The 20,013-nt window shown below is 34.1% G+C and overlaps 3 protein-coding genes across 4 annotated transcripts; 2 read left to right on the forward strand and 1 right to left on the reverse strand.

Moving 5' to 3' along the window:
• Positions 1-693: 693 nt before the first annotated feature.
• Positions 694-2,988, reverse strand: LOC117234077 (multiple coagulation factor deficiency protein 2 homolog). 2 transcript variants are annotated; one of them, XM_033494947.1, is made up of 6 exons: positions 2,969-2,988; positions 1,932-2,050; positions 1,704-1,751; positions 1,374-1,531; positions 1,155-1,303; positions 694-1,081 (listed from the first exon to the last, which is right to left on the reverse strand). In XM_033494947.1, exons 2-6 carry the CDS (start codon positions 2,037-2,039, stop codon positions 903-905), a joined length of 642 nt encoding a protein of 213 aa, XP_033350838.1. In that variant the 5' UTR covers positions 2,040-2,050; positions 2,969-2,988; the 3' UTR covers positions 694-902. The 2 variants fall into 2 exon arrangements, with proteins under 2 accessions (XP_033350838.1, XP_033350837.1); XM_033494946.1 differs by lacking the exon at positions 2,969-2,988 and adding an exon at positions 2,187-2,347.
• Positions 2,989-3,047: 59 nt separating this feature from the next.
• On the forward strand, positions 3,048-7,036 carry LOC117234071 (general transcriptional corepressor trfA-like). Its single transcript, XM_033494931.1, has 10 exons — positions 3,048-3,232; positions 3,643-3,773; positions 3,860-4,002; positions 4,078-4,228; positions 4,307-4,539; positions 4,618-4,687; positions 4,755-5,071; positions 5,148-6,307; positions 6,376-6,507; positions 6,601-7,036. Exons 2-10 carry the CDS (start codon positions 3,665-3,667, stop codon positions 6,620-6,622), a joined length of 2,337 nt encoding a protein of 778 aa, XP_033350822.1. The 5' UTR covers positions 3,048-3,232; positions 3,643-3,664; the 3' UTR covers positions 6,623-7,036.
• A 2,156-nt stretch (positions 7,037-9,192) lies between these two features.
• On the forward strand, positions 9,193-14,973 carry LOC117234017 (transcription factor AP-1). The gene has a single exon (XM_033494827.1). It carries the CDS (start codon positions 9,254-9,256, stop codon positions 9,845-9,847), a length of 594 nt encoding a protein of 197 aa, XP_033350718.1. The 5' UTR covers positions 9,193-9,253; the 3' UTR covers positions 9,848-14,973.
• Positions 14,974-20,013: the final 5,040 nt, after the last annotated feature.

Consider the following 20,013-nt stretch of genomic DNA (forward strand, 5'->3'; position numbering starts at 1 on the left):
AGGAGCTAGGTACCAAAGTATTTCTTCAAAGTACTTACATATCTCTAAAAAGGATTGTTCTTATTTCACATGAATGTTTCTAAATAAAGAATACATGTAGTATATACATAAATTCGATTAATTTGTCCTGTTGGATACAATGGAAATATATAAAAATTGCTATATCATTACAATTGTGTTATATGTGAATTTTCCATACTTAGTAATTTTATTTGTATAAATACTACAACATTATTAGTTTAACCAAACCCAATAATTTATATAAAATATGAACAAAATAATGGAAGCATTTAAATTATCAATACTTCTGCTACTTAACTAACTATATGATAGCTAGAAATTTGATAAAGAATCTATATTAAAGAAAATTGTTCTTATATCTTTTTACATTAGAATTTTATGGATTAGAATTAATCTTTAATATAATTTTCATGTAAAAAGAATAATTACATTTTATTTAAAAAACCAATTTCTAATGTATAACAAGGGCATATACTAAATTCTGTTACAGCAAATAGAATTGTATTTGATTAAATTATACATAATGTTTCTCTCCAATATATATTTCATCAGTTGTATTTCTGATACTCCAATCACTTTGTATATAAAAAGAGATGGTATTATTCGGTTCAAATATGAATATTATATAATTGAAACAAATTTATATTTTCGTTAAAATAAAAAATCTGTATATATTTAAAAAAATTATTTTAATTATTTTTTATTCAAAAAAATATTAACAGAATAGAAATAATTTCAATTATATGCAAAGTAGTGGTCTGTACCATTATTGCAATGACAACAAGTGAACATTATGATGATATTTATAAATGGGACTGTACGTATGTTCAAAATGAAATAAAAATACCATTTAATAACATTGAACATTGTATTGTACGCAACTATTGTCTACCAGTAGCTGCTGCATATTGCTGTGCTCGTATAAATTCAGGGTAATCGATATACCCATCATTATTACTGTCATCTAAAGAAAGTATTGGATCTATTAAAGTTACCAATTCCTCATCCTTAAATAATTTCTGTCCAGTGTTGACTCCAGCTACCTCTTTATTCTCTTGTTCTGAATATAAAGAGTTTATTATATTCTTCATGCAGAAAGTTAGTAACTTAGTAATTAACTGATTCATACATACCATGCCAATGAATTAAGGACTTTATAAGCTCACAACCATCTAACTTATTATTATTGTCTGCATCATGCATTTTGAAATAATGAAATTGCAATTCTTGTTCTGACATTTTACTAGTATCTATTGGAACTTCCATGTGCTCTGCGATATGACTGCAAAAAATTTGTTAATAACTATAAGCTTAAGATTATAAATTGATGATTTTACATCTATGTAACATACGCTTTTTCATTAACTATGTTGGCAGCATTAAGTATTTGTTGTGAATGATCATGCCCATGCCCATGCCCATGTCCTTGTTGAACCGGTACTTGATGAGTTGGCATATGTTGCTGTACAGGTACTTGTTGAACTGGAACTTGTACAGGTACTTGCTGGAACTTCATAAAAATTTTATTTGTAACGATGCATGATTTCTTTCTAAATTATTTAAACTTGATTCAAATATGCATTACACATAATATGATAAAATACATTAAATGTGTTTTAAATTATATTTATAATTATGATTATAAGAGGTACTAGATCTTTGGTATTTTTATGTAAACCTACCTGTTGTTGAGGAATTTGTTGTGGTACTTGATGTACTTGTTGAACAGGCTAAAACAAATTGAATATAAACTGACCTATGAATGAAACAATGATTAAAAATGCTATCCATGCAATTTATAGGTACTGTTTTAATATTCCCTAGTAATAAGAAATAATAGAATTGAATTTTGACTTAGACTTCAACATAACAGCAACCATATGTTTGATTATCTTAGGAGGAAAACTTACTTGTTGATAATGTTGAGGTGATACACCTGGTGGAACTCTTTGTTGTTGAGCGTGTGTATATTTACAAGCTAAAGATCCGATTATAAAAAGCCACAAAGTCCAATTCATATTGTAATGTTCTGCAACAAATGCATGCGTTTAATTACATATTTATTATATACCACAGAAATAATACGCACATATTACATCTAATAATACTGCGTTAAACATTCAATTACGAAAATAGTAGGAAATAAACAAAATTTTTGGAAATACCTTATGTTATTCAATGTATACAAAAATTGACATGAACGCAAATATCTTGTTCATTGGCAAGACTGTATACCGGATTACGAATTTCGAGGTTATGTTACAGAAGTCATAGACTGACGTGGACAGATACCGCAAGTGTTACTTTATGATATACATACATATTTGGAAACCAGAGGCTCAAAGTATGATAAAAGCAGAGATAAAGGATATCAACAAGATAATTTGTTATTAAACATTTTTTATTAAAATAACCATTCTAATTTGAAATAAACATCATAATAGAAATGAATGGAATAGTTTTAATTTTTAATTCTATAATATTTTCATATGGATTAAAATAGGATTGATAAATCAAATGTTATAAACAAAATTCTTCTGTTAAAAGAATGTAATAAAAGGCATCACTTAATTTTAATTTAGAGAAATTAGTTAAATAATTATAATATGAGAATCACTGCATTACTAGACATTATTTTACAGTCAATAAGAATGAAGTAAGAATGAAATCTTTAAATTATAACTTCGAAATCTGTTGATCAATCATTTCATGTTAAATGTTGATGTACTTGTGAATTAAAATTTATTTCATCCTTAAAATAGCAACATTTGGTAAAAAAAATATGGTTTTGGTGCTTAGGTAGTGAATATCTGGGGAATATTTAAATATCTACAAATGGGCGTTGAAATATTTTTTTATTTATGGCGTATCAATTTAAATTTGAATGGACATGAGCAATAATTATTCAAATATGTACGAAAAATTGAAACCAATCTTTATAACATACTCTTTATTTTTGTTCAAAATTTAAAATGAGTTACATTCTGCTTCTAATCAATGAGTTTATCCCGCCGTTTTGAGATCCGCGAGTACTTTCACAATGGCGGAAAAGTATTGCTCTACACGATATCAAATTTGTGATGTGACTGTAATACCTCTGGTAATACATTAAAAAATAACTAAATAATTTATGATTGTTGAGAAGAAATCATATTACTACACAAACTATCCATAAATTGGAAAATTTAAAAAGATTTAATCGTATTAGCAGGTATGTACCAAAACTACACTTCGTTAATTTTAGCACTAATTTTTGTTTTATACAATTTCAGAATTCAAAACTTTATTCCCCCATATTTTTAATTCGTTATTACTTGTATTGAAATAAATATATTAGTATATAAAATATTGTGTGTTTAATAACCCATAATTTAAGATACACATTTAATATCTTTCTTTTATTTTAAATCCTTATCTTTAAAATATTTTGTATGCATTTAATTTTAAGTAATTAGGACATATATATTGTGATGCTTTTACATTCTTTAGTAATTGAATTTAATAAATAAACCGTAAAGAATATGTACGATAGCTTGATAGTTTCATAATGTAAAATTTCTGTTAGTTATCATTGCTTTTTTGTGAGTTTTGTATTTTTTCGGTATTTTTGTCATATTTTAGAAGCTCAAATAATAAATGGAAAATGCCCCAGATACTAAACCACAGGAAGGTTAAAAAATCACAGAAGAGAGTATTGGTTAAAAGGAAACATTTTTTAACGAATTACCATGAAGCTAAGTCTTATAAACCATGTGAGTTTCAAAAAGAATATATGTCTATTCAATTATACAATATTTTTAATATATTTAAGACTAATATCAAAATTTGATTGTTACAGTATGTAAACAGCTACAAAGTAACAACAATTCATTAGCAAGAGCATTATCTAAAGAAAAGCATGAAGGTCAGTTATTATTTTCCCAAAATGTTGCTTTAATTGCTGAAGTACAAGATTTAGGTTTAGCTTGTAATAAACGTGATGTAAGTAAAGTATGTTAAATACAATAATATTTTGACAATTTATTAAAATCAGATTTATAAAAATATATTTTTTAGGCCATTATATCAAATATCCTAAAGAATGCTAAAGAAATGCTTAAAATGTTAGTGACGTTGACTGGTTACTTAACAAATACAATTTCATCTTGTCAAGAATTTGTAGAATCTGTTGCCACGAATATGCAGATGTCTTATAATTCTGCTGGAAGTAAGCTCTTTTACATATTATTTCTTTTTATATTATGTAGATTTAAAGATAGGTTCCTAGAAAAAAAAATTCTTCCAGAAAGGGAATCACTGAAAAGACTGTCAATAAAATCTCCAACTAGAGGAGTAGTGAAGCCTATGGTGAGCGGTTACACCATTACAAAACCCACCATTAATTTAAGTAGATTAAATATGCAGCATATTAATAATTCATCAAACTTAAGTATAATACCAGAGGTAAGAACACCCCCCAGAAATCAAGAGTTAAACAACTCAATGTCTCCTAATGGAGTCTCTGTAAGACGTACATGCGTAAGTATTTTGTAGAATGTTTTAAGTTTAACAAAGTTGTTTGAAAAATTGAGTTATCGAACGAATTAAATATTGCAGAAAAATGGTCGCACATACAGAATGCCTGAAAGATTGTCTCCTCTAACAGTTGCTTCACAAAGAGACAGTGGTATGTTCCGTTAATGACTCATATTGGCATATTTTGAAGTTAATATAACTTCAGTATTCATTTTTAGATGAGAGCGAACAAAGATTAAGCGAGAGAAGTAGCAGAAATTCTACTGAACGGATGTCAGGAAGAATATCGGAAAGAATGTCAGAAAGAATATCCGGAAGAATGTCAGAAAGACTGTCAGGAAGGCTTTCAGAAAGAATATCAGGAAGGATGTCGCAAAGAATATCAGAAAGAATTCCAAAGTCGAAGTCGAGATCGCCGAAGAATCGCAGTTCTCGATGTAATATTGAAAATTTGGAACGTATAGGAAGTCCCAGAGTGAAGCTTAACGACGTATCTAAATTATTGCAAAATTCTCATACTATTAACATTCGAATGGTTTGTGTTGCCAGTAAACATATTTTTGCATAAAGTTAATTTCCACGTTAATTAAATCTTTAATTGCTATCTACAGTTAACAGAGAATCAAAATAGTCAAGAAACTGATAGGTCAAGATGTAGTAATGAAGAAGATGAAGATTCTCAGACTAAGATTATAGCAGAGACATCAACTCCCGATGATTCTGGAAACAATAATGATGGAACCACTGGGGATGAAAATGTAGAAAGCAACAATGAATTAGATACTACAGATGAACAAAAGAAAGAAAAAGTAAATGAAACAAAAAGTATTACATCAAACTGGGAGGATCCTCTTGAAGGACCAAGTTGGTTATTTGATAATTCCCAAGTCGTGCCTTCTTTTACAAATAACGACAAAAAGACTGATGATGTAGATGTTTCTAATGATGATAGTATAAGTTTCGTATTAGCAGAAAAAGAATCGAAGAATCTATTCGAAGAAACTATGCAAGAAATGTCGCCACTATCAATGTCAAGTAGATGTGCAAATCATGTGAATAATTCCAAGAATAGTATACAAACAAATAATGAAGATGAATCTGATATACCTCAACAAAATGAAAACAACTATTATAACGGAGCTATAGTGAGAGATGCAAATGAAAACGAATGTAAAACAAACAATGCCTCTACAACGAATTTGCAAAATTACATTACACAAAGACGAGGCTATTTTGAAAGTGACGATGAAGATGATTTCACGCTGATATACACACGACAACCACGTAATATGCATTTTGACATAAATGATTTAAAGCTGCCAGTACTAGAAGAGTCTGCTTTGAAACCAATAATTCCAGCTGAACCAGAACCAGAAATAACAACTACCCTTCGAAAGATATCCCAAATTTGTCCAATTCCATCTGTTTCGCATGATACTTTGAACGAATCAACGTTTAACCAGTCTACCGTAAATCTGCCACTGCTTGTGAATAATGATAATGAGACTATAGAGTTGGCGCCAGTAAAAAAAGAATCAAAACTATCGCAGCAGAAGAATAAAAGGCAGAAGGTAACTACGACGCACTTCAGTGATTTTGTTGAAAATACACCACCACTCAAGAAAAATAATTCTTACAAAAAGAAGAAAGGCAAACCGATGAAAGACCCAAGTGCTGCTAAAGTAGTGCTGCAAAAATTGAACGAATCCGATGTTAAATCTAGGACACCTTCTCCGACTGAAACAATTTCTCGTCATTGTAATCAATCTTTGTAAGTATATTTAGATAAATGATGATGTATATTAACTGTATATGATTATAACTTATACTTATATACAGAAGTCCTGTATCTTCACGTGCGGACAATTCAAGCGATTCAGAAAGTAGTACAAGTACCAATAACACATTTACTTGTAATCGCCCTAGACGAAAACGTGCTCAGATTTCATATCATGAACCTAATTTGATAAAGTAAGTAATTCTATTTTAATTCGTACTAAATTGTTTACATATTTTTTTATTTATATTAAGTTATCATAATTTCTTATTATCTTATTGTCTCAGGAAATTACGGAGGAATCGATAATTACAACGCAATATTTGTCGATATTGGAGAAGCGATTAATAAAATACTGTCATGTGTTTTGTAAGACACATTGATATTCCCTTTGATGTAAATAAGTTACTAATGCGTGTGGTGAATTTTATTGGACGGACTTCTAAATAAAGGGAAAAAAATGAAGACAAAAATAGAAACTAAATTAATTCCTTCAAACATCTATAATATACTATACAGCAAGTTCACACTTTGAACTGTTCTGCTTCCATCGCTGCGCACACTTTTATTAAATCAGCAATTGTTAATTATTTACAGGAAATCGGCTTGCTTTGACATAGTCATAGCTTCGATGATTTTGGCTTCCTCTCGTAGTAGTGTTCGTATGATGTACTTTTTGTATCCTTAAGTATGTTTCATTGAATAAACCAACATTTTAGAACATTGCGTTTTCTATTATTTTATCAATAATGATAATGACATAAAACTAGCAGATTTTTGTAATATTTCCAATCTGTTGTGGAATTATGACAAACGCAAATGATCCAATCACACATAATTACGAAAAATAAAAAAAATGCTTATTGAAGCATTCGACGATGGATGAAACAATTTTAAAAGACCGATTTTATTGGCAGTATTCAAAGAGACATCGGTGCATAAATAAAAAAGAAGTATTATGTATAATGGATTTAACTATTTATTCCTTATCCTATGCTGACAGGTTTATAGAGCGGCCAGCATAGAGGCGAGAATTAAACATGTTTGTTTAATTTCAAGATGAAATAAGCAACCAGTGTTACCTTCTCTACATAAACTTTTTTATCAAGTAAATATTTTTTACAAATCATTAGCACTTTGACTTTACTAAAATCTAATTTAATAATTGATATACTAATTATCGTGATGAGAACTAAAAGTTTACAACTTGAAAAACTGGATAATTCGTTATGACATAATTGTCACTAACATAATTGATTTGCAACTTAGTAGCAATCGTGGGTGTACGCACGCGGAACTTTCTGTTGCTAAAAGTCTAAGCTTGAGGTCAACACTTAATTTGCATAGTCGATATAGCAATGTGTTATAAAGCTGTTTTCATATTCATAGTTTCGTGTTTGTGATATCGCAAAGTGCCAAGAAAAACAGAAAGAAAATAGCTAGATATTCATACGATAAAATTTATCATGCGTATTAAACAAAATAATTATATTATACAATGCAACAATATTTTACATTTTACTGAAACGTTTATTTTGTCTACAAAATAAATAATTGAGGTCAATAAATAACAAACAGACTATACTGAAATATTCTTGGATTTCAGCCAATTTGTTAATTGATAAGCAGATTATATTTGAGAATCAATGGATAATCAAGCTTTATGGGATTAAACAATTTATCTACTCTGATGCTTGAATGCTACTGAGATAATCAGACAGATGCGGCTGTTTTCACGTTTTGTAATCGAATGATTTTGAAGGGTTTAAAACGATAGGAATACCTTTCTCAGGTAAATTAAAACGGTAGTTTCTAGCGATGAGTAAATTATTCAGGCTGAAAGTATATTTAATGCAATATGTCGTTCAATCTACGATCTTGTTTAAGAAGATAGATGTTATATGTCACGTATATTATTTTGCAAAAATAACAATATATATATATTCGAGGGCTACATATTTGCAAAAGAAAGCGTATGAAAATCGAACTCGAGTTCGAGTGTTCTGTAAGAGTTATAGAATTCTAATGAATTACATATGTAGTATCAATTGATTGCGGAACATTTTGCTCAATATACGAATAGTCGGTTACAAGCGTTATGTGGTGAATGCAAGATAGCGTGAAACAATCGTGATTGGTGTATTGACTTGTAGCTCGCTTGATACGGGTTTATGCAATGGATGCATTAACGCGATTCCATGTAAGTGTAATTATGCGCAGCTGACACATTAAAGAGCAGAACAACAAGGTTACCAATTTTCTCATGAATCTTGACCCAGTAATCCTTTTTAAATCTTTCCGCTTTTGTTCTAAATAAATGTTCATCGTTTAAAAAACAAGGAGACATTAAATATGCGAGTATAACGCTTGGACGTTCTTAGAGTCGAAACATGAAACAAGTTGGTCTCACAACACGCGCAGCGAGAATGTGAAAAACACCCACTCGGGTAAGAGTGGAATAGTAAAGTTCAAAGAAAGAAACAAAACATGTACTAGCGTAACAGCGCGAGATTCAGTACGCACAGTAAATTCTCTCGTGAAGTACATAAGTGCGATATTTTTGCAGTTCAATAGTGCTCGCATTATTTATGCACCATCATAGAGCACCGCTATTATCGAGCCTCGAAAATAACGCGAATTCGCAACGAGTAAAAGTCGCGTCTTTAACGCGCGTACCGGCGTTCAAACTCTCCCTCCACAGGAATAGCAATGCACGACTGCGCATGCGCCAGCCATTTCTTAGTAGCGCCGATTGTTCAGCCAATGGCAAACGGCGAATGACGTCAGAAGTAGCCAATCAGCGCTCGTTCTGGTGACGAACGAGCTATTTTTAGTGGACGTGAGTCACGGGATATAAGGCTGTACGTTTAGTTGGGTGTTCACAAGTTGTCGAGACATCGTGTTGTGCACCTGAGTGACATCCGCATTCTATCACCGATCATGTTAAAACTAGGCTCTCCGGAGTTGGAAAAGTTAATCATCGGTCAGCAGGATAGTTTAGTGACGAATCTACCAACACCTACGCAGATTCTGTTTCCAAAGGCAGTGACCGAGGCCCAAGAATTATACGCTCGAGGTTTCATCGACGCTCTGAACGAGTTGCATCATTCGGACAGCTCGCAAGAACCTGGTAGCATTTATGGAGCTACGTATACGACGTTGGAACCACCTAACAGCGTGCAGAGTACAGAATCTTCGGTGAGTCAAGGTCTGCTACAGATCAAAGATGAACCTCAAACGGTACCTAGCGTGTCCAGTTCACCCCCGATGTCTCCTATCGATATGGAGAATCAGGAAAGAATCAAGCTGGAAAGGAAACGTCAGAGGAACCGCGTGGCTGCGTCTAAATGCCGCAGGCGCAAGCTCGAGCGCATCTCCAGGCTGGAGGACAAGGTTAAGCTGTTGAAGGGCGAGAACAGTGAATTGAGCGCGGTGGTGCATAGGCTGAAAGAGCACGTGTGCCGGTTGAAGGAGCAGGTGATGGACCACGTGCACTCTGGCTGCCAGATTATGGCGGTCTCGGGTCAATTCTGAGCCGATTATATCGGACGGGACTCTCCGACGTGTATTGTTTCGTCTGACGGTGGCTCTTGCCACTTTTATAAACGTGGCAATGTTGTTCCCCTTTGTTGGAGTCAGAAGCTTCTACCATGGAACATCGATGTCGTCGTTGATACTTGTTTACATTTGACTACGATCTCTCGTTTGCTTTGTTGTTTTCGGGAAAAGGGGACACGGTGATGATCGTGCGCGACGGCGTGAGGAGAGCTAAGCAAGACGAAGAAAAAGAAGAAGAAGGGAGTGCCTTGGTGTGCTGGGCGTGAAATAGAGACTCTTTTTTTTTTTTAAAAAAAGGAGAGCGAAACAAAAAGAATAAGGAGATAATAATCACCCCTATACGCGTGTCTCTTCTTTGTGTGTGCCTGTTTTTCATGCATACATGTGCACGAGAAACGCATTACGTGCATGTGTATAGGAGAATGGTGCGGAGGGGAAAGACGGATGGAGAAAGAGAGAGATAAACAGCTCCGAGAAGTACGTCGATGGGAAGCAGAAGTGGGGAGTGAAGAGGGAAGGAAAGGATGGAGAAAAAGGAGAGTGGGTGGGACTTCGCGGAGAAGAGTGGGACCTTGCAATGCGGCCATTTTGGAGAACTTGGCGAGTACTGGCGGGAGATTCGAATCTCTCAGCTGTTCTTTCTAAAAATTTACCGATCGTATTATGTACATTCGTCCGGGGGAAAACGATCAAATCGATGTTAATAATCTATCGAAGATCTTTCGAGATTCTCGTTTGTCGGATTTTTTCACGCTCATTCATCATCTTCCTATCGATTTTTTAACGTTGTACTATCCTCGGATTTTCCCCCTGTCGGAAGATAATAATACTTCTTTGCATTCTTTGTAATCAATCCACGGGGCATTTTTCTTTTTGCGATCGTCTGCGTCCTTTCTGCCCTTTTTCTTCTTTTTTCGTTTTGTAATGAATGCGTGAAAGTCTGGTGAGCTAATATCGGCGTTACATTATTCAATACAGGTGGTAAAGGTCCAAGTTGCGGCCTTTTCGCCTAAGGTGCCCGTCGCTGACGTCCGTTTAACGTAAGGTTACGCTTCAACTGGCTCACGTTGTTCTCGCGATTCACGGCGTCGTAGACACTCTAGTATCCTTGTACGTTTGCTTTATCATCGAAAACTTCGCACCATCGATGCCGAATTTGTCTCCGTGTCAATTGAAAGTTCATAGCTCTGGCGACGAACCGTGCACATTGGAACACACTCACCGACGCTTGGAAAAGTGCGATCGATCGCCTATTCGTCTTACCTGCTCGTTTCTGTTTTATTCATTAACCCTTTGCCCTATAATTTAAGTCCCAACAGCGCGTGCCGTAACCATCGGCAGGGTCGCGCCATTTCACGGTCTGGCTGAGCGTTCGAAGTTGTGCAAGGTACAATTAATTTTATGTTGCCAGATGTTTGATAAATAATTATTACCGATTGATAATTGGACAGGATTTTTAAGGGTATCTTGCTAATATTTATCAAGAAAATATATTTGCACGTCCGAACGCGGCCAAGAAAAAAAAATGTTTGTCGCATGTACTACGAGTCTAACTCGACGTTGTAGGTTAAAGGGCTAAACGCGGTGATTTCAACGCCAAAAATTGGTTCCAGGCGCTACTCTATTTTATACAGTCTTTAGAAACAATGGTGGTACTTGAACGGCCGTTCCCGGCCACAAGGTCGATCGCAGTCAAAAAGATGAAATTATCGAAGAATTCCACAAGCTCGCATTTAATGAAAAAGAGAAAAAAAGATATGAACTCGATGTAGCACAAAATATTTCTCTACAGCATCTTCAAACGACGAAAGTTCGTCGATTCCCGTGAATACGCACCAGTAACGATTAACATTACTAGAAAGCTCTTGTTTCTTAATTTCTCGCCTCTTGTTAGACGCATTCGACACATTTGTCCGTTCCGAAAGATAAGTTTTTCTTAGTCTTCTTGCATTTTATTTTCTCAGATGTTATATACACCTTACGAGTTCTTCAAACAAACCGCGCTTTTTATTATCATTCGAATAAGAGAAAAAGCAAAAAATTGTTCTGCGTCGAAGGCTGGACGTAGGTAGTGTTATCGCGAAGCGATAATTCGCGACCGCAACGATTGCCACGAAATGCCGGGCCACGCGAGAATTCCCTAGATTCTCGATAAATCAGGGGAAAACTGTTGACAAAAAGAAAGAAGGAGGAAAAAGAAAGCGATTCCTTCGGAAGATTTCGTGGTAACGATAAATCCTTACTATACAATAGCACACGCATTCGTACTATTTGCAGCCTGTTCTAGAGGCGCACACGCGCAGAACATCACGTGTAGTGAGTCATTGTTGTGTTGACAGTTGAACCAAATCGTGTCGCTGTCCGCATCCGAAACCGAGACGGACAAACACAAGTTTGAACTGTGCGCGACACATTAGCCACTACACGGACACACGCACTTTTTGCGTCCCAGCTTCGACTTGATTACGTAACGACGAGTAAAAAATCAGGCACACTAGAAAGGAGTGCTCGGACAGAAAACGCGTTAGCGACGCATTGACCCTTTAACCTATAACATCGAGTTAGACTCGTGGTACGTCCTTCGAGACAAACGTAAAAAACACGAATTAGACTCGTGGTACGATCTTCTGGCCAAACATAAGAAACACGAGTATATAGTAACATAAAATTAGTTGTACCTTGCACAACTTCGAACGCTCAGCCAGACCGTTAAGTCAGCGCGACTGTTGGAACTTAAATGGCGTAGGGCAAGGGGTTAACATTAGAACTACCGAACTCATTAAAATAAAACGAACTTCGTATTATGTGTACAATTAAGGTAAAGTTACCTTATCTGACAAAATTAATATCGGTTGTCATTGAGACAGAATATATAATTATATTTATTTTTTTATTCTACCGTTTCAATTCTAATTACTTTTTATTGATTAGTAGTTCTATCGTTAAAGGCATTCGTTTCTCGCGTATCGATACGATTCAGCCACGTGTTTTTCGTTGAAAAATTCGCTCGAATTTCATTTCGTTTCTACGTATGTGGCGCAATCGTGTCCACGATACTCTCCGTGAAAAAGCTCTGAATCTTTCTCTCTGTTTCATTTATTTTCCCGTAGCTTTAAGCCGATACTGCGTGTTCCCCCTCGGTTTCAAAGACATTGATACTTTCGCCACTGCTCACGTGATTTCGCTATATTTTTTGCATCATCCTATCAAGCCATGTAACATCGGAAATTTTGGATTTCTCGGTTTAACGTAACATAACGATTCCAAGGGTCAAACAGAATCGAGTATATGCAGTAGAAGTGACGAGAGTATTAATTTTTGTGTCTATGGAACTGTCGTTTCGTCATATGTGCATCTAGTCTTGTCCAGTATGCCCTCGTAACTTATCGTACGCTGCGTGATACACTCGCAGATTCGTATAAAACACGAGCAACAGACACATGTAACACGTTCGTAGGTTTCGATTGTGTTACCACGTGCGACGACGACTTGCATTTAGAAGAAACGCGCTTGGGAAGAAGTTTCTTTTTTATTTCTGTACGGTCAGATGGATATTGAAAAGTTAGACTTGCATCTTTCCTTCTTTCTTTCTTTCTTTCTTTTTTATTTTTCGAATCGAAGAAGCAAGTGGTAACAGAATCGTACGGCGTTACCGTTGTGCCATTACGCAAGGAATCGCTGTAAAGAAGTTTTCTCCCGGAGTGTCGCAACACTTTTGCGAATAGTACAAGGATGATCATGATCGACGAGTTACGGAGATTTTTGAACGACTTTTCGAGCAATATAATCGAGCAATCGTGCGTTGATTCGTTCTTTATACGAGGAAGCGTATTCTGTTAAGTTTTTTTGCCAACTGATTATACGTTATTGCTTATATTTTGCATTGCGCAAAATTTTAGAAATTTGGAACATTGAATTATTGAAATTTGGACATTGAAAGATATGAACGTTCAGATATATATTTAGAAATTCGATTCTTAGGTTATTGATGACTGAAACATCGTATCTTAATAGCGTAACTTTTATGAATTTGTTTTGCGATTAGCTATGAACGTATTCTGCACAATTGTTTGTTTTTAAGTCGTAGATAGAAAGATATAGAAATGATTAAAAAAAGGAGAAGAAGAAACGTGTTGTGATTCTCCGTGGTTGCGAGCTCGTTTAATTACGAGACGTAGGCTTAATCGTAGTGTAAAGGACGAACTCGAAGCGATTCGTCGTTGGGAGATTGCAATTCGATGAAAGAACAGAAATTTATCCGATATTTTTAGATACACGTACATTGTAATAATATACATATACATATATATATATACACGTGGGATAATTGGAGCAATCGATTCAAACGAAGGGAAGGAATTCTTCATTCATTGTAGATAATCATTGTTTTAATTTCAATTTCAAACATATCTTACGACTAATTATTTTTTAAATCATTCATTTCTTTCTTTTTGTTTTTTCTTTTTTTTTTTTTTTTTTTATAAATCGAAGAAAATTCCAAAAGAGCTTGTGTGCGCCGATACTTTTCGCACTTTTCTTCCCCTCCTTTGACGCGCGACTTTCGGCACATAACTTGACAATTTTTTTAACGCATATTATATTTATTTCTCTCTTAAAATACATTAGAATAAGCGTGCTCTGTTTTCTCTTCGCTTGAAAATCTCGTTCGTTTCTTTCTTTTTTCCCCCCGTTCTTTCTTTTTTCCTTTTCGATTTATTTCACGAGAGATCAGCCTCGCTCTGAAAACTCCCGGCGTACTTTCCACGATTAAAAAAATGATCTTTCTCATTAAGGACACAAGGAAAACGCAAGATGGTAGAGGCGATTGTTTAGAAGCCTTCGTTTCTATCCTCTTTTTCTTTCTTTCACGAGCCATGCAATTAAAATTAGTCGGCCATCACTTACGGCGTGCCTTTTTCTCCAAGTGATTTATAAATAGAGAAGAGAAACAAAAAGGAGGACATAATTATGACAACGACCATCAAGGATTCCAAAGATACTTTTTATCGCGCGATGTTTTCATTCTTTCTTCGCGTACACAATTTCTTCTATTACTTTCTCTTCGCATATGAAAAATGTGAATTGGATTAAAAAAAAAAAAATCATGTGATACGGAAGACGATCTGAAAGGTATATGATATTTGTCTTGTTGGAAATTTTCGATCTGTCTTAGCATGGCCAAACAGAGAATAAAGGGACGATTGGTACGATGGAACTCTTTGTAGTGAGATAAAGAGGAAAAGAAAGGAAAAAAGAAATGTTTGGAAAATGAGTAATGTTAGGCTGAGATAATGTGGGAATCTTTTTAGAGTTTAAAGAGTATAAGCGAGCGGAGAAAAAAGCGGTGGCACAAAGAAAAACGTATGAAAGTAAAGATGAAACAACCACAATGTGATTTAGTATGTAAGCGAGAATAACCCCGTTAAAGAAGAGTGTGTGTGTATGTGTGTATATATATACATATAAAAACGATGATTGTTATATGTGTATATATATATATGCGTGATATATAAATAAATAAATATAGTATATAGTACGGTGATGACGACGCGAAGATTTAAAAGCACCGCATATATAGAGTTATGTATAACCCTATACATGAGAGTAAATATTGCTATTGTAATATGTAATAATTATTATAAAGATATATATACGTATATATGTATAAATATATAGACGTATCTGTATATATTTATATATATATATCGACGCGCATACGTATATGTTACATATATTGTCTACCGATCGAGAAAGCGGAGAAACCTTTTTTTACAAATAATTTTATTTTTGAATGAAATACGACGAAAAAGAATAAAATTTCATTATATTAAAACGTAACGTGCGTGTCTTTTTCCTCTCCCCCCCCCCCCCCCGGAAACCGTGACCCCCACCCTTCTTTCTTACCGATCGATTCCATGCTCGAATATTTTTCTACTTTCTCTTTATCTTTCTTTGACTCGTTGTCCAAATTGTATTTTACATTTTTTCTATTAACGATCATGAAATTGAATCTCGATGGAAAACAACGATCGAGGAGCAACGAATTTTTGTTGATCCGAGAAATTTGAATGTCTCGTTCTATTCGCGATCGACGATCTTCTGCAAAGAAGAAACCGGAATTCCAACTTGCGTCCCATCGCTCGCCGTGTTAATTATCGCAATTGTTTAATTGGCTCAATTGGGAAAGTTCTCGGTACGAATTAAGATGGTGAATTTTTGCGGCCTAACCGCAAATTCCAACGTTCGTTTCCCGGAAGCGTGTTGGTAAATCCTGGTTTCCAGTAAAACCGAGTTATCGAGCTGGAAAATAAAAGATCGTTCGTCAGAAATTGGAAACGTTAAATCGATTCTATTAGCTAAGGATATTTACACTTATGTCGTATCTATGTTTCGTACGCGTATACATAATTCGATATATTTATTACTCCGATGATTCTGCAATAGATAATCTCGAAGAGGTATCGTGGAAAACTTTCACTCGCGTTCTGTGTTTTAATGCGTTGAAAATCAACTGTTTCGTTATTAACAGACGTAAACGGGCGTTTATGATGCCAGCGATAAACGAGCATTGTGTGAAAGCGAGACGTGGGCGGAATTGGGTGTAATTGAATTCGAACCGAAGTAGTTTCTATATTTGCAAAAATACACGGGTTAAAGTGGTTAAAAATAAACGAATATTTTAGAGAAATCCGATGGACAAACTGCTCTCTAATCGTCTTACGCGATGCTTGAATAATTATTTACGGAATCGTGTAGGATGTTGCGAATAAATGTATTTAAATAGCGGCTAATAATTTTACATGTTCTGCTTACGTATAAGAGAAAGCGAGCAGGCAATGGAAATTACTCTTTGATTTATTTAAAGTTTCGTTAAATTCATTTGATTTTCTTAATTATTTCACCTTTCATTCGTCTCTTATCTTCCCTTAGTTTCATTTTTTTTATCTTTTACGATTTTCCAACTTTTCCATCGCAAACTTTCTCTTTTCTAATTTGTTGTTTAACGTTCTAACTCAACTTTGTATTAGATCGCCTGAAAAGTTTCTTTCGTTTTATAAGGAAATGATGGATGCACGATATTTTCCGTTTTATATCATTTTATCGAATTACGTACGATCCATTTTGTTCTATCAAAATAAAGATCACCCACAGGCTGAAGACTATCCGCTAGACCTAAACGCTAGATTCAATTAGTTATTTAAATTAAGTAATATTTACTTACTTATAATACTTACAAATCATACTTATCTATAATAAGTATTAACTTATTATAAATAATTAGCCTTGTCACTGCGCCACGCCAGAGAAATTACTGAAAATTCTCAATACGAGAATTGATTGTAAATTTTAATAAATATAAAAAAAAAAAATAAAGATCACAACGTTCAACAGATTAGGTTTCGTGTTTGTATAAAGATACGTCGTTGTAAAAGACGTGTCTGTAAAAGAAAGACGCTTTAAAAATCTAATTTTCGAGAACCGATATTCGGTGAAACTCGATCTCACAAATACAAAGTTGGAAAAATCTGAGTTTTCTAAACACGAGTTGCAATCGAAGAATTTGTCGTGTTTACGCGATCTTGCAGCTCCTTCTAATTTTTCCCAATTGTTTTCCAATTTCTTTATCGTGACTTTTAATTTAGCCGTATCTTATTTACTTAATTTGTTACAAACGTTCATTGCTATGTGGCGATAAATTTTATCACACGGTCACGTTTTCACGATCGCTTATATGGAATTGAAATTATTATTTCAAGCCTTTATCGCGATAAAATTCCTGTCGAATTTTACAAGATCGATCAGCAACTTTATCGTGATCTTTGCTCGATAATATTTCGAAACGAAAGTTTGACATCGCGATGATTGGTCAGGGTCATAATTGCTCTTCCTACAATCTCTATCCCCTACGCTTCTTACGCGAAGCCTTGCGTTATCCAGATTCGAACGGCTTTGTTTCGCGCGCTCGACGTCCTCGCCGCGTAAAAATAACTCGATAGTTTTCATGTAAACGCCACGATACATCGTACACGGGCATCCGAATTGTTTTTGCTCTCTGACGAAAGATATTTCTTCATTTTATACACCGTAAAGGAATCGCAAACGAGCGTGACTGAATATCGATTTTTCAAAGTCTCGTAAATTTAACGGGACTGGCGATCTTCTAATAAAAATACAGATAATTTCACGTAAAATGGATAATTTTGATTCTGGAAATTAAATTATGAGATAATTATTAATATTTTCATTTATTCTGATTTATTTTTTCAAAAAATCTTTTCGCGATAACGAGTGACAATTAATAACTTGTCGAACACGTATATTCAAATTATGATTCAGTATAGCGTACGATATTGAATTTCCTTATCTCGTTGATCGTATTTTTATCGTATTAATCGCGATTATGAGGGAACAGCTCGATAAAAGAAGAAACTTCAAGAAGATATTTCTTGACTAGTCGATTTTTCTTACTTTCTTCGCTGATCGTTTCTATGTAATTAATAATCTTCTGAAACAAATTCACCATCGTATTCATCCTTATCGATTAGGAATCAATCGTAACGTTGTCTACCCTCGTGTCTCAAACGAAACGTTCGTCTCCGTAGGCCTCCGCGAAATAACGTAGCTCATAAATAAACGCTTAGAATATGAAAAACGATCATGTAGCTGTCTGTGGCTCATGAATAATTCACGGCAATCGGTCTTGCGTTCGTATCTTTCGCTGGTGGTTGCCTTGATTGAAGTTAAATTCCCATTTAACTGGGACTACGTTCTACGCACGCATAAGTTTTATTTATCTTCGGTCTTTTTCTTTTTCGTGTTTATATTGGTTGAAGAGGGAGTACGATGATTAAAATCGTTTTATCAGAACGGTCGAAGCAACATGTATCACGTTCTTGGTGAAAATAAAAATTACTTTACGTGGCTAAATCAGGGCCACGGCTCTCCTGCGTAATTCAATTAATATTTTATTATTGTAATATTATTGGTAAAATTGTACAAATTATTAACAGCGCTAACATCCTTCGTTTTTCTTAATCGCAGAAACTTACGCGTATCTGTGCTTTAAGATTTTTCATAAAACATGTTTCGTAAGGTATCGCGAGAAAACATCAAATACGTTGCCATAAATTACATATCTTAAACGTTATTATACGTGATGCAACTGTTAAACTCGATTGCTCATGAAAAGTTAACAATTCGTGTTCTTTATATCTGGTATCGGAATCTTGACGATAAAGAAGCAATAATCTTCCAAGTCGTTAATTTTTTATTTCTTATGACTTTATTACGCTTTGAAAGGGTCGCGCTCAGATCGAATTTCGGAACGCTATATTGCAATTGAAAGACGGATATGGACGCGTTATCGATATTATCGCAGCATTATCTCGTAAAACATGTTCATATCGGTTGCGGCTTATCAATCGAAGAAAGGCAAACAACCGTGTTGATCCTTCCAGCTTGCAACGTTAATAAACGAATTTACTAAACACTCCTTATGTTTAATCTAAATTGATACGAGTAATCTGGAATCATTTGTTATTTTTTATTTAGCCGAGGAACATACAGATACAATTACCAGAACGCAATGATATTTTCTACATTTTTGTAATTTCTATATGCAATAGAATAAAATATACGTTTTACGCGTATCACGTTTCCATATGTTTAAAGAGAAGAAAATATTTAATAACACGCTATACATTCTGTATAAATTACAGAAATACCTAGAACATTGTACCATTGTCAGTTGAATTGTTCGTATTTCAATATGAAATTTCATAGTTAGATGAAATTCAATTCATATTCAGGGGAGAACGAATATTTCATATATTTCATATTGCGGCAATTGTTCTCTGAAAAATTAATACAAAATTATTAGTCATACGCGTATTCGAGTCAAGAAATTTTGCAGAAAATCAAATTGATATTATATATTATCTCCGATATTATATAGTATCTTCGAAGTATTTTTATTTCTATTATTTAATTTGTACTTTACTATTTGAATAAATATCTTTAAAATGACTAAATACCGTAAAAAATGACGCTAAATAACTATCATTCTCGTAAAACATTATCCGATAGAACATTTTTGTTTCATTCAATGGATATATTATTATTAAAATGGGAATTATAATTGT

The sequence above is a fragment of the Bombus vosnesenskii genome, unplaced genomic scaffold (genome assembly GCF_011952255.1).
Source record: "Bombus vosnesenskii isolate JDL3184/JDL3185 unplaced genomic scaffold, Bvos_JDL3184-5_v1.1 scf7180000013302, whole genome shotgun sequence".
Lineage (NCBI taxonomy): Eukaryota > Metazoa > Arthropoda > Insecta > Hymenoptera > Apidae > Bombus > Bombus vosnesenskii.